The following is a 14696-nucleotide window of genomic DNA, read 5'->3' as shown; positions in this document are numbered from 1 at the left end:
GAGTCACCACTGCAAGGTATAAGCACCAGGTGGAAAAGGCTCCATGTTTACCCACAGCTGAAGGCCTTTTCAGAACCAGTCTGAATGATTTTGGCATAAGGAATAACTGCTAGGAAAAAGGGAAGGGTGCCGAACACCAAGATGATGATGTACAACATCACTCGGCTCCAGAAAGTGTCTGCCCAGGCTAGTTCCAATCTGTGGGGTTGTGGTGGTGTGGGTGAATGGCATGGGGTGCAAGGAAGTCAAAGGGAACACCTGATAGGTCTGTCCTACCAGCTTTGGTAGGACACTCCCCCATGGCTTGAGCACCAGACTGACACAGAGACCTCCACTCATGATGAGAGAATGATGCAGGGAGTCATTTTTGGCCACACAGGACGATCCCAGGACATGGCAGCCAGGAGAAGGCTTTTGATGTTGCTCAGTAAAACCACAAAATGCACCTGGGCAGCACAGTCAAGGAAGGAGAACTTGCCAACTTCTGCCAGAAAATCCAACATCATTTCTAGCTGAGTGACTGATATGTAGCAGATAGCCTTAAACTCTGATGAATCAAGGATGAGAACAGCTGCTTAGGATATACACTTACAAAAGCATTCAGATTATCCAAGTGAAAACCACAGGGTAGTTTTCCTAAGAGAAGACTTGAATTCACAAACACACAAAGTTTTAATATTTCTTTGTTTGTTTTCCTGGCATACTTACTTTTTTTTTTTTTTTTTTTGGTGTGTGTGTGTGTGTGTATTTTTGCAGTTCTAGCAATGCCAAATCTCTGAGATAAAAATAGGGTTTTAGGAGGGGAAAGTGGTCAGCATCTGATTCTTAATCTACCTACCTATGCATATGAATGAGTAGGAAGATTTGAATTTTTACTCATTGTTCCCATCCTTTCCTTAAAAGAGAATCTTTCTATTACAGGCACAGATCTGATTTTGAAATCTTCCATCTCACTGTTCAGTTTCTCCCTCTCTTTCTGGCACTCCTCAGCATTTCTTCTCTTTCTGCATCTAATTTTTGAGAGCCTCCCATCTTATTCCTATCAGCTATAGCTTGCACTTCAAAGATGAATCATTAACTGATGTTACTCTCCAGCAGAACACTTTATTTGAAACTTGAAAACTTCATTTGAAAAATGATTATATGATGAAAATTTAGTAAAACTAGTAATAAAAAATTGACAGCCATTTCTTTTCACTTTACCACTCCATTTTGAGTAGTCTTTCTGTTCCTTTCAGTCTTAAAGCCTTTTGTTCTGATTAGGAGACTGTTTTGTGCCCAACAACCAAATAGCACCACACAGACCTCCATCACTGCCTGAAGTGCAGGAGAATGTTGGTGGGGCCTGACACAACAGTGCTGCCGTGAAGCTGACCTTTGAAACATGCTATTCCTCAACATTGGCTGTAACGGGTAACATTCTGACAGAAGAGACCATGAATGCTGAGATCCTGTTGAGATTTGTCAAGGATTGACTTCCTACAAGCCATAGTGATTCTCATGGCTTTCTGGCCTCCTCACCAATCCCCAGACAATGGTGCCAAGCATTTTTCCAGGCTTCTTTCATTTGCTGATTCCTTAGGCTGAATATGAAGGGATTTAAAAGAGGAGTCACAATGCTGGAGAGAACAGAGAGGATTTTGTTGAGGTGTCCAGGGTTCGCGTGGGAAGGCCTGACATAGATGAAGATGGAGATGCCAAAACCCAGGGAAACAACAGTGAAATGAGAAGCACAAGTGGCAAAGGTTTTCTGCCTGCCCTGGGCAGATGGGATACGGACTATGGTCAAAATGATCCAGGTGTAGGAGAACACAGTCAGTGCCAAGGAGCCGAGGAGCAGGAGAATGGACACCACAAAATCCCTCAGCTCAGCAACCCAGATGTCCACGCAAGCAAGGTGCAGGAGAGGTGCACTGTCACAGAAGTAGTGGTCAATGACGTTGGGACCACAGTATGGCAACTTGGCTTTCAGGACCGCTAATGGCAAGATCAAGACCACACCACCTACCCACGCACCCAGGAGAAGCTGGCCACACACCCTTTCCGTCATGATGGTGGGATATCTCAGGGGGTGGCATATTGCCACGTAGCGGTCATAGGACATGATGGCGAAGAGGATAAACTCTGCTGCAGCCAAGGAGAAATAAAAGTAGCATTGGCTAAAGCAGCCAGCAAAGGAGATGGTCTTCTTCTCTGACAGGAAGTTTGCCAGCATTTTTGGAACAACAGAGGAAGTCATGGACATCTCAATGAAGGACAAATTACTGAGGAAGTAATACATGGGAGAATGGAGATGGCAGTCTGTATAGACCAGTACAATGACAAGAGCGTTTCCCAAGACAGTCACTAAATAAGCGAGCAGGAACACCACAAAGAAGATGATCTCCACCTCATAGCGGTTTGGAAATCCCACGAGAACAAACTCAGTCACAGGCGTGATATTCCCCATCCAAATGTGCTTTCTGTCATGGTGAGAGGAAGAGAGTAACACAGTTTCTTTGAATATTCAATTCATACATTCATTCAAAAAAAAATCTTTCCTCACTACTTACATCTCCATTTCTCCATTCCTCCCCATTCCACAAATATTTTTTATTGTTCTTTCCTTTTAAAAAAAAAAGCGGGGGGGGGAGAGAGAGATAGATGTAAGATGCAGGTCTTTGCTGCCAAGGTCCTTCCACCTCTGTAACACCCAGTCAAAATTACCAACAAATCACAATATGCAATGCATTCTTTTCATGCTACATTTCCAACTAACTTCCCTATTTGCAGGTCATACATGCACAAAGCAGGAAAAACAGCTGCAAGGAAAATATTCTCCTCTTATGCTTGTGCTTTTGCCCTTACCTTCTGCACAAAGAACACCCCATATATTTATATTTGATAACTTGCTGAAGCTATCTGTGTCCAAGTTCCCAAAGAGCTCTGCAGTTTCAGGAACCTGTGGAGTTGCAGCATTCTTCTGTTCCAGCAAATTGTGGAGAGATACAGAATAGAAGTGGATGCATCCTACATTCCCAGTTTATATTGTAACAGCAGAGGAACTCACTTTCTGACAGAGTTACAGCATGGCCCAGAGAAGGACAAATACAAAGGAGTAATCCCATGATATAGTAAGCCACAAGACTCAGAGTACTAGAGTAAAACACATTTTTCACCCCTGCTGATGGTATAAGCAGAGCTGTTATATGTGGGCTCTGATAATCTGAACACCATAGCATGAGAACTGAAACACACATTCTGTAGTTTGTGCAAGCTCTAGCTGCTAAATCCTACGGGAGCGAACCTAGTCATCTTGAGAAAACTGAAGCAGTTTATAACTTTGAAACCACCCAAAGCATGTTGTCCAGAAGATAAAGTTCAGGAGGAAGGCGGAAGTCTTCTTCTTACGTGTGTTTTTATTTTCTTTTTTAATGAATTATTTATTTTTAATGAAGAGAGCACATTTCAGAGTGAGCCAATTATACCTGATACACAGTCTTAGAAATGACATAGAGATTATAATTGGCTCCCTTAGAAACATTTGAACCTTGAAAGCTGGCAATTTCTGACTCAGGGGATTCAGGCAGACAAGTCTCACCTGAAGTTTGCAAAAGTAGAAAACTTTTCTTCTTTGTAGAGAACAACAGCATTGCCCAGTATTTCTAATGAAAAAACAATCACTTCAAGGGTCTTGTCTTTCAGAGAGACCATAGTAATGAGGAGAATCATCTCACCTAATGGAGCTAATATGGAAGGATCCCACCATGGGCTTTTCCAAGATATGGTCTATCTATCTGAGGCTAGAATGGGGCTAGCTGAGGACTCGTATGTTGACACTTTTCACATTCACTCTGATTAACACTAGAAGCAGATATCCTTAATGGCATATGGTGGTCTCCTGGGCAGTCCTCTTGTGCTCTTGGACACAAACAACATATTTTTTTTGTATGCATCTTTGTTGTGCTACCCTCATCAATAGGAAAAAGGCTCTGGCTTGATGCTGTTAAGGCTGAGGCTGTAGGTCCGAGCTTGCTGCATGACAGCCTCTAGGGACATTTGAGAGTGTGAATTTGTTGGGGAGGTCTCACAGAACTCTCCTATGTGACAACAGCCAATACAGCTGGAGTGCATCCTGGGACACTTACTTGGCCATGTGCTCATCTTTTCCCTCTGAAGGGTCCTATTCCAGACAGATGCCTGGAGAAAGACGGTGGCCAGCACGTCAAGGGGAGTTGCTACTGCCTCAGACTCACAGATGGCAAGGCAACATTTTGAATACTGTTCCCAGTTATGGGCCTCCAGACCAGGAGGGATGGGGGAAACTTTGGAGAATCCAGCAGGAAATGGTAACGTGCCGACTGCAAAACTCCACTGAGGCAATATGGGGGCATCAGATCTTTTTTAGCACGGCAAAGAGGAGGCTAAAAACACTGCATCAGAAGGTGCTAGGAGACATGTCCAACACCCTTTCAAGGCATCTGTCATCTATGTCTATTGTCTTTATAGTGCTTGGAGGTGAGGGGAGAACTGAGATGATGGGAGGAAAGCAAAATTTGCACCCACCGTCAAAAATGACCATAAGGATGATCTGCGAACTAAAGGTCAATTAAGCTCAATGTGGTGCTTAGGAAATTCTTGGAGTACTCCTGGAAGATATTTCTGGACAAATAAAGGAGGAACAGGCAGCGTGGAGTGACCAAGGTTACGGCCTACCTATCTGGCTGACCTACCCGCCTTCCTGCCTGCTGGACCTGTGTGTCTTACATGATGCAAAGACTAGATTTGTGGAGGAGATCAAGCACTGTAAGTCATTTTCTCTTTACTTGAAGAAGGGATTTGACATGACGTCCAACGATCGTTTTGTATCAGTGTTAGGATGTCATGGTCTGAATGGTTCTCCTAGTTTTGGTCTGGATGATCCTGTTAATTTTATCATATCAGAGGTGACAGAGTGCTGCCATCATGTTGGCAAATCTCCTTGAGGAGAGGGGATTGTAGGTAAGTTTGAGGGCATAGATGCTATCCAAAGGGACCTTGACAGGCTGGAGGAATGGGCCAACAGAATCCATATGAGTTCATACAGAGACAAATGCAAACTCCTGCCCTTGGAAGGAACAGCCCCCTGCTGTGATCCAGGCTATGGATACCTGGCTGGGAGCAGCTCTGTGGGGAAGGCTCAGTGGAAGATCCAGATGGACCTGAAGTGAACATGTGCCCTGGCAACAGTGCCATGTGCCCTGGCAACAAGGATGGCCAAGTGATCACCCCACTCTGTCTGCACTCATTAGACTACATATGCAATTCTACCTCCAGTTTTGGCACCCTCAGTCCAGGGAAGACGTGGATAAACAGGAGGGAGTTCATTGAATATTCACCAAAGTGTTCAGGAATTTTGAGCCCGGGGAAGAGAGGCGGAGGGAATGGGACTCATTCAGTGTGGAGAAAGGAAGATTCTGGTGCATCTCAGAGCAGCCTTTCAATACCAACAGGGACATTTTTGAGAAGACAAAGTAAAGCTCTTCACAGTGGTGTATGGTGGGAGGAGGAATGGCAATGGACATAAATTGAAACAAGAAAGCTCTCAAGAGGCAGTCCAGAGAGGCTGTGTGGTTTTCATCCTTCATAGACAGGACTTTATGAAACTCCTGAGCAATTTCTTCCTGTCTCTGAGCAGGAACACTTGGATCTCCTTCCTGCCTTTGACCCATCACTGGAACATCCCAGCATAAGCTTTGTTCAGTCCCACAATACCTATAAAATGTCCTCAACAAATTCTACACAGTCCCACATACCTGCTTAAATATCCCACAAGGAATTTGCTCTTTCCCAGGAAACCTCAGATAATTTTATCTCCTTGTGACTGGTTGCACAGTAGTACTTGTCCCTCTGCAGAGAGGCAGTAGAAAGAGTAATAAACTCAATGCCCATCAATCAGTGATCCAAGAGCTCTGGTCTCTGTTATCCAAATGCTGAAGGACTGGATTGCTGTTATTCATTTTATTCAGGGTTACTGCACATTTTACTGGGTTGAGGGGAAATACAAGGCAGCTTTGCACTAGGATGAGGGGCAGAGCCAAGGGTTTGTAAGGATCTATGAGGAGCTGAGGCAAACCCACAGATGTTCATTTCCAAGCAATTGAGCTCCATATTTGCAATAGGAGCTTCTCAGGTGGACTCCCTCCATGACTGGAGAGGAAAAAGGGCAGCAGCAGAGGCTGAAGGACTCCCTGGTTGCATGTTATACTAACTTGCAGAGTTTCTGGCATGAAAGAGCTGTTGCAGCTCTTCCCAACCTGCAGGGATCAGTGGGAGACGGGAGCCCCTCAGGGTTGCAGACAGAGGCTCAGCAGGGGGGAAGAAGGGCACCTGCAGTGGCACCAGATGTCCATGACCTCTGATGACATTCCACTCCAATTCACTTTCCTTAAAACAGACCACACACAAATTCTCCTCCAAAGACTAGTAATTCAAAAGATACGCCACCACCAAGAAAATAACTAAACATAATCAAGGAGGGCTATAAAATGGTAGATCTTGAAAAGGGTTCACTAAACATCTTCTGGTTTGAAATTTTGATGTACTGTTTTTTTTTCATATTCAGATCCACACCATTAGAAAAGGTATTTTTATGTCCTGCACAGAGTATAGAGGCCCAAACCCGCTGAGACAGTAATTGCTCACTCTTTGCTCAGAGCCATTCCTGCTAGGAGATGCTGAGCTCTCTTGCCTGCTCTCTCTTGCCCTGCTCAGTTCCCCTCCACCCCAGACACCAGGATGCTGCAGTGATGAGGTCCAAAAGGCCTCTTCAGGCTGGCTGTGGAACAGAGGTTCCTGCAGGTTTTGTGGCTGAGGTACTGTCAAGGGAAGGAGTCATTAGTTGGAGCAGCGAGAAGAACGTTGTGGTGGCTGCCAAGGAGCAGCTGGATGATTTGGCGAGCTCAGTGGTTAGCGCTCCCTCCCCCGGTGGCAGCAGCCACCTGCACTATGCGGCTGTGGGGTGAGTGTGGCGTGATGCTCGTTGCCCTCCCTGGCAGCCATGTTTTGCGTGCGCAGCTGAGGCCATGTGAGCGCAGTCACAGTTCCCAGCGAGGCCAAGACCCACGGTGGGAGGAGGATTCATTCTTGTTTCACAGTCTGTGTAGCGCAAGGGCAGCCCCTGAGCGCCCCATGCATTTCCTGCCCACTGCAGGGCCAGCCCTAGCTTGGCCCGTGGTGAGGAGGGCCAGACCCCTCTGTGACATGGGCTGTGCTCACAGGGGACATCCCGTGTCACAGGCACAGCAGTCAGAGCGCGTGCTCCGACCTTTCCTCACACGTCGCGACGAGCCTGGGAGAGCCCACACGCTGGGACTGCTCTCGGCTCTGCTCTGCTGCGAGGAGCCCACAACCCTGAGCGGAAACCAGCGAGGGGCGGCCAGAGACGCACAGGGCTGAGGTGACGTGTGCAGGAGGAGCAGGAGAGGAGCTGTTTCCTCATCACCTCCTGTTTGCTCTTCATCCAGAGCAAATGAGCAAAGAAACTAGGATGGAGCTCTGGGACCCTGGCCTTGGCAGGTCTCATGGGCAGCGATTGCTAGTGCTGCCAGCACAGGGTAAGGCCTCTGGGAGCTCTATCTCAGGAAGTCTTGCAGAGATCATGAACTGTGGACATGGCTGTGGAAAACCTGGGGCTGGAGGAGCGTGGCTGGGGCTGGGACTGCTGCCAGAGCCCAGGCTCATGGTCCCCTCTGCCTCAGTTGGCAGTGTGGCTGCCAGGACTCCTGGCTCCCAACCCTGATGCTATCCCCATTGTCCCGGGACACCCCACTCTGGAGTCCCTGCCACAGGCGCCTCCCAGTGGAGAAGGCCTACTTGAGCTGCCAGGCCTCCCCATTAATCCATTAATGCCATCTCCATCTCAGCTGCTGAGACCCTCTCAGGGTTGGGCTCAGTTTGCTCATTGAGTACGACTGCATGTGTCACCTCCTTGGTTAACCATGTGCTGCACATTTGTGAGCGGGGCCACACAGAGCCTGGTGTGTCTTCCACTTCTTTTCCAGAGACCCTTGCTATCTGGGAAGGAGTCTCCAACTACATTCTAGAGCACCTGATGCTGAATAAGGTAGGTCTGCCATCCTGCATCTCCCCCAGAAGCCCTTCTTCTGCACTGGAGCTATTTGAGGGATGAGTTCTCTACGTTTACTTGCATTTTTTAAGAGCATGAAGAAGAGGGGGAATGAAAACACCTCAAGTGCTCCTCTAAAGACATTCTCCAAGGGTTCTCGAAGGCTTTCCCCACTCCTCCATTCATCCCCTTTGCACAGCAGGATTGAGCAGGACACCAAGCTCCATCATCATGCAACTGACCGGTCAGAAGCCTCTTCACCTAGCACTCGAATAATGCTTTTCTTCCTTCCTCTTTGCAGGGAGTCAGAGTTATTCGGCTTGGCACCTTCGGTGTGGTGACTGAGCAAGTTCCTGTTTGGAAATACGGCCTCGTGACTGTTCACAGACCCGCGTTCAATCTTTCAAAGAGTATTGCGGAGGTTCACGGCCTTACCTATGATAAGGCCTATGCTCCTGGTAAGAAGACATGCTGAAACTTTGGCCTCCGCTTTTCTGGGACATCTTTGGGTTGGGCATTAGCCCTGTCTAGCAGTAACTGTTAAAGCTCCAGACTTCTGTCACCACGTTGCAAAAACAATTTCAATTTGTAGATCTCAGGACCTCATCATGGCAATTACCATTATACTCTCTCTCTCCCTGAATTGATTTCACAGCAGGCTACAGCTGCAATTCTGTAAAGGCAAATATTGACATTCATGCTGGCTTTTCCCTTCTCCTTGCACTTTGAAGTAGGTCACAGTCAGCTGTAAGAGCCCTGACATGGAGACTGGGATCCTAGTGCATGTGAAAACCCATCAGAGGCAGGTTTTTGCTGTGATTGCTATTCATCCCTGTGAACACTACAGCTGCAGTTGTCATGGGTGACAGGTGTGGGGCCGCAGGAGCTCTGAGCTGCGTTTGGAATAAGTCTTTCCTTTGTGAGGACTCCACATCTCTGGCATGACAACTTCTCAGGCTGGCACTTCTCAGAGATGGTCCTCTGGCACCAAAAGCAGGGATGTTTTGTGCACTTCAGAGGGTGCTGGATGGATTGGAGGATTAAGAGAGGAGGATTCGTAGAAGATGGTTGTGGCCTTTTCTTTCAAACACTGTAGGGAAGAAAGCATTGCTATCCACTTGGCACATCTGCTTGCAGTGCTTTGAACATCTTCCCACATGATTTGTCCCAGAAGGTCAAGAAAGGGAGTTCTGTAAGAGCTTCTTGCTTGAAGACCACAAAGCTGTTGACGCTGTGTTTTTGTGTGTTCTGCTAGTGCCTTTTTCCTCTTGGTCTGCTTCCTAGGTCATAAGCTTTGTGAGCCCCTGAAATGTGCTCACATAGCCGAGGACATCTCTCTTCCCCGCAAAACAGTGGAGGCTGGCATAGAGAAGACCCTGCGTCTTTTCCGCCGCTGCCTCGAGAGCGGGAGAAATGTTGTCTTTGTGTTGAAGAACATTGGCATGCTTATAATTGAAGGAGCAGATGTGAAAATGAGATTTTACAAAGAATTCCTGAAAAGACTTAACGGGACCGAGCAGATGTTCACGGCTCTTCTTGCGGTAAGTTCTCCAATTCTCTGCTGCTCCCTGTCATCTTTTTGAATTCCCAAGGGAATGCAATTCTACTAGCCTGCCATGACCTGTTAAAGGACATGGACAGTCCTGGCTGAGAGGAATGCCAGCTACCCAGACAGTTTGTCATGGGCGTTCAGAGAACTTGGCAAAGAAGTTGGACCTGTGCAGAAGTGTACTAGGTCCACTCAAAGATTCATACAATCCCGGAGACAGTTTCCACATTCTCAGCAAAGAAGGCCAAGACAAGAGGAGGCCTTGTGTGTTTTTTCCCCACTAGACTTCCCTCCTTGCAAAAAGCCATGCTTTCATGCCCCTTTTTGTGAGGATGGCCTCAGAAGCCGTGTTTCCCCTAGAACATGTCTGGCATGGTAAGGCAGCAAGTTCAGCCCTTTCCCTTAAGGTTCTGAAAATTCTTTTTATGAGTCCCTTTGGAAGCTCAGCCTGATCTCCTTATGGATACAATTGCCTAGGCCAGTGGGAATGTCACACAACTCTGTCAACTGTCTGTTGACCTCATTTCTCTCTCTTTGAAGCATTAGGTCCAGACAGCAGGGAAAACAGAGCGGTCCAGCTGCTGAAATGCCTTCTCATGTGCTTGCCTCTCTTGATTTCTGCATTAGAAGAGACCTGAGCTAACCGAGTCTCTGAATCCTGAGCCTTGTAAAAGGCATGACCATGTTCCTCCCCTTTCTCCTTTATTTCTCTCCAGTTGTTACGGTGCATAACTGGAGGGACTGCTGATGGGAATAGAATAATTGAATGTTTCAGAGGCAGCTCTTTCTCTAAGCAGTAGAAGAGTTTGTTTCCCTGTGAACACTTAGATAATTCTCTTGGCATCATGTCCCATGTGTTTCTCTCCTTTGCAGATGCCGGAGATGAGGAATTTGGTGCTCTCAGGCACCGAAACTGCTCTTTCCCAGACTCACTCTCGTCATGTCATTGTCTTTCCTGAGTGAGTATGTTTCCTTCTTGGAAAGGAACCTGGCCAAGCAAGTAGCTGCTCATGGCATGTTTTGCAACCTTGTGTTGCCAGTCCTTGTGAACGCTGCTCAGAAAGCCATTTATGAGCAACCTGCTGAAATGCACATCAAAGTACAGGTCCCTCTTAGTTGCTGCTTTGGGACATTTTTATTTCTTTTGAGAGATCTGTAGGAATGAAATGCGTCCTGATCATATTGCCTTGGGCCATTTTTTTTTTTTTTAATGTGGGGACCTATGTAGGCCAAAGTGAACACTGTGGCTAGTGGGATTTTGGAGAGCTTTCTCCTGGCTCCCATGGTGCTCAGCGTTTGGTTCTATTATGTGTGTGGGAGATGCAGGTTCGTCAGAAAGGACGATGAAAGGATTCTGGAAAGCTGAAGGGGACTAAAGGGTTCTGCCTGAACATGAGCAGGAACAGGAGATGGGTGATGATCCCAAAAGCACACAGGGGATTTGGGTTGAAATTGGTTGGCATTTTCACAGGAAGCACAGGGAAGAGTGAGAGGAGAAAGGTCATGCCCCTCCAGGCACTGGAGGTCTTCATGATGCCTCTCGCCTTGCTGAGACTCTTCTCCAGCATCTGGCCTCTTCTGCCTATTGCACTTTGAAAAAAGAGGGACTCCCCAGCACCTCCCAAATGCCCCTGTGTCTCTTATTGACAGAGGTTGCAAAAGTGCTCCTGCTTTAGACTGATTCCTTTTCTGCTTTCCAGGTACAAGGTGGAGAGTAGAGATCAAAAACTACCTAGGCCACCTGTAAAGCCCAAGCAGGAGGAGGAGAGGAGAGGAGAGGCCAGCACTGCCCAGGAAGGTAATGGACCTGCTGATTCTTGGTGGAGGCTTGTGCCTTCTCCTTCTGTGCTCCTGGGTAGGCCTTCGGAACCCAAGTGAGTGTGATGGCTCAGGTAGCATGAGGTGCTAGACTTGATGCTGCTCTCCCAATAGGGCAAACCTCAAGTGAGTCCTGAGGGAACAAGGCCTGAGTGCAGCGCAACACTCCCACCTGTACTAATATCTCCAAGTTCAACTTTTTCTCCATTTCCATGTCCTGGTCTCCTAAACATGCCTCATAAACACCCTGAAAACAACTCATTGGTTTTGATTGTGTCAAAAGAGGACCTCTAGGCATGTGAGATCAGTAGGCAGATCCAAAGATCTGCTCTCCTGCCTTAAATTACTGCCCTCAGAGAGACTCTGTTAGGCCACCCATACATCCCAGCGAGTCTCCTCTTTCCTTTTTACACTTCTCCTTTCTCTGAATAGGATAGAGAGTGAGAAAAGCACTACCTCAAGAAAGGATGTTGTAAAGTACAAACAATAAGTGAGAGAAAAGGCAGTGTCCAGAATGGGCAAAGCCCACCCAGGAAATGAGGCTTCAATGGAATCAGTCTGACACCCCTCAGTTTGACCTCAGGCTGACAAGAGCTGCATAACCTTCCCTTTCAAGAGCCCTCTTCAAAGCTGTCCTGGATGGTTTTCTTGTCTTCTGCCTACAGGAAATCTTCCTGCTAATCGTCTCCTCTCCAGAAAAAGCATCCCAGAGCCCACACTTGCTGCTAAGAATATACAGAAAGAGCAGAGGAAGAAATCTGAAAGAAAAGAAACTCATGGCAGGTGAGACACTTGCCACCCTCTCCTTCTTGGACTCCGGCTCTCCAGGAACAGTCATTTTCCATTTCCTAACAAGCAGTAGTTGGGACTACCAGGCATTATTCCATATATTTGCCACGTCTCTTGGAGGCTGCCTTTGTAAAGCACCCTGCTTTGCTCATGTTGCATCAAGAGAAAGCTGGTACTCGGGCATAAGGATCATTCCTGTGGGCACTTCTTGCAGCTCTGGGCATTAGAGCTGGGGGTGAACTCCCTCTCTCTTCATGTGAAAACAGTCAGTTGAGCCCACATCATTCATGGCAACAGCCAACAGAACTGCCTTGTGCTGCAGAACTTTCTAAGGGCAGGACAGACACCAAAATCCCCCTGTACTCACAGCACCTCGCCATAATATCTCTTTTCAGCAAACTTCCAGCCATCCACAAGAGATCCTCACGGAAGGTGAAAAAATCCAGGAGGAAGGGCAGTGTACCCATGCCCCCAGTGGAGAAACTGGTGAGAAGAATAGTGAGGTGGCCAGGAGAGGTATGTGCAACTGCCTGAGAACCTCCTTATGCGGTATGGATTTATGGAAAAGCACAGGTCTGTGGGCAGGGAGTGAGAGAGATCTCCTCCTGAGATCATTGGACATTGACTGCCATTGTCATGGATTTGCTTGAAAAACTCATGCTCTGATTTTGCACTGCATTTCTCACTACTGCATTCTTAGGAAAGACATGAGAAGGCCCTCCTTGGTTCCAGTGGAATGGTACCTGCTAGGCCTCTCAGGAATAGGGGATGCACAATTCTGGTTTAGCTCAGCTCATCAATTAGATCAAAGACACAATCTGCAGATGTGCTGACCTATTAGGATTAGCTTAGGGGCATAAGAGAGCTGGCAAGAAGTCTCAAGTGAAGGGGCAGAGTAGAGGGGGGGAAATGATCTCCAGGCACTGGAGAAGAACAGATGTTAATCATAATCTTTGTTGTTTCTTTTCTGTGGCCCCACAGGTGGAATATCACTTCAAAGTAATGGGAGAAGGACCACTTATCTTTCCTCCAATATAAACGCCTGGGATGATTTCCCTTTCCTTTTTATTTTGCTGAAGAGACAAGGAAGTCAACTGGGATACACCGATAGAGAAAAGTGCTTTTGGGAAACTCATTGGAATAGATACCAGTGTTTCCTGAGACATGTTTTCCAGAAGCCCCTGTAAGAGCTTAGGAACCAGGAGGAATTGGGCTTGTGGCCCACGTGAAGTCCTGGTATTTTTAAAGGCCCGTGATTTGCCTGTCTGGTCCTGGGGAAGCTCAAATGAGGCCAAGAAGCCTGATGCTGAGAGGAAAAGCTCAAGGGGAGTGCTTTGGGTCATTTGGTCTGATGTGCCAAACCCCCAAACCTCCCAGGAGGGTTTCATTGCACACAGGCTTGTCTTGATCCCGCCCTGTTTTCTTACCAAAACCTCTCACCCATCAGGCTGCTGTGGCCAGCCCAGCTGCAGAAACTTGCAGGCCCCGTTCCTGCACAGAGGGAGAAACCCTGCTCCTGCAGCCCCACAAGCCCCTTTGGTCCTCTGGGCAACTCCTGCTGAACCCCTCTCTCCCATCAGGGGCCCTGCTATCGCTGCAAGCCAGGAATTCTTGCTCTCAGGCTCCCTCCAGCCAACAAGAATAGCCCAAGGATCTTCAGTCCAAGGGTCCAAGGACAAAGCACAGACACGACAGAGAGGACTGTGCTCTGCTCCAGTGTTGTGAGCACATGAAGGAGTCACCCTGGCACAGGGGTCTCTGGCAGAACTGTCTGCACATGAGGAACGTTTGAACTGATCCCATATTCCCACAGCCACTGGAGTGGAGACTCAGAGGGCCTCCTGCATTGCCCCATAGGTCTATACGCTCCCTTCTCTCCATTCAGTAATGAGAGGAACAGACAATCGACCTGGCACTGACACACACTATTGCAGCTTCTGTGCTTCCCAGCAGCAAAGGGAATGGAACAACTCAGCTCAGCTCAGTTCAGGTTCAGCAGGAGACCTGCATCTTCCATGCTCCTCTCCAGCTTTTCTGGCCATACCACATGCTCCAGAAAGGGTGTCCCATAGCAGCATATATGTCCCAGCCACCAGCAGATGTGCTGTCTCAGAGACAGCTCCCCAGGGATGGACCTCCGGAGAAGTCTGACTTTTGTCGTGACTGAGCTGAATGAGAGGAGTGGGCAGAGATAGGGGCTGCTCACCCAAGCACCTTTGAGGTGGCAAGCTTGAAAAAGCTTGACTGTAGGAACAGGGACTGCAAGGCTAGAACTGCTCCAAAACAGCCCTTCCAGGTTGGTCTTGAGCTGGTAACAGGAGCATCTTTGATGAGGATGGGGTTTGGGCCCAGAAGCAGAAGTCATTAGCAGTGCATCGTTGTAGCCTCCTGCCCGCCTCGTTGCCATGCTGCTGTTGTCAGTTTGTAATTTTCAGATTTGCACTAAGAAAATCA

General features: G+C 47.7%; 1 protein-coding gene across 1 annotated transcript; it reads right to left on the bottom strand.

Moving 5' to 3' along the window:
* Positions 1-1498: 1498 nt before the first annotated feature.
* Positions 1499-2449, bottom strand: LOC148592351 (olfactory receptor 6J1-like). Its single transcript, XM_088535183.1, has one exon. It carries the CDS (start codon positions 2447-2449, stop codon positions 1499-1501), a length of 951 nt encoding a protein of 316 aa, XP_088391309.1.
* Positions 2450-14696: the final 12247 nt, after the last annotated feature.

The sequence above is a fragment of the Tinamus guttatus genome, unplaced genomic scaffold (genome assembly GCF_059628265.1).
Source record: "Tinamus guttatus ecotype Peru unplaced genomic scaffold, ASM5962826v1 Tinamus_guttatus_pri_ptg000618c, whole genome shotgun sequence".
NCBI classification, from domain to species: domain Eukaryota; kingdom Metazoa; phylum Chordata; class Aves; order Tinamiformes; family Tinamidae; genus Tinamus; species Tinamus guttatus.
This window is presented reverse-complemented; position numbering and strand designations above follow the sequence as displayed.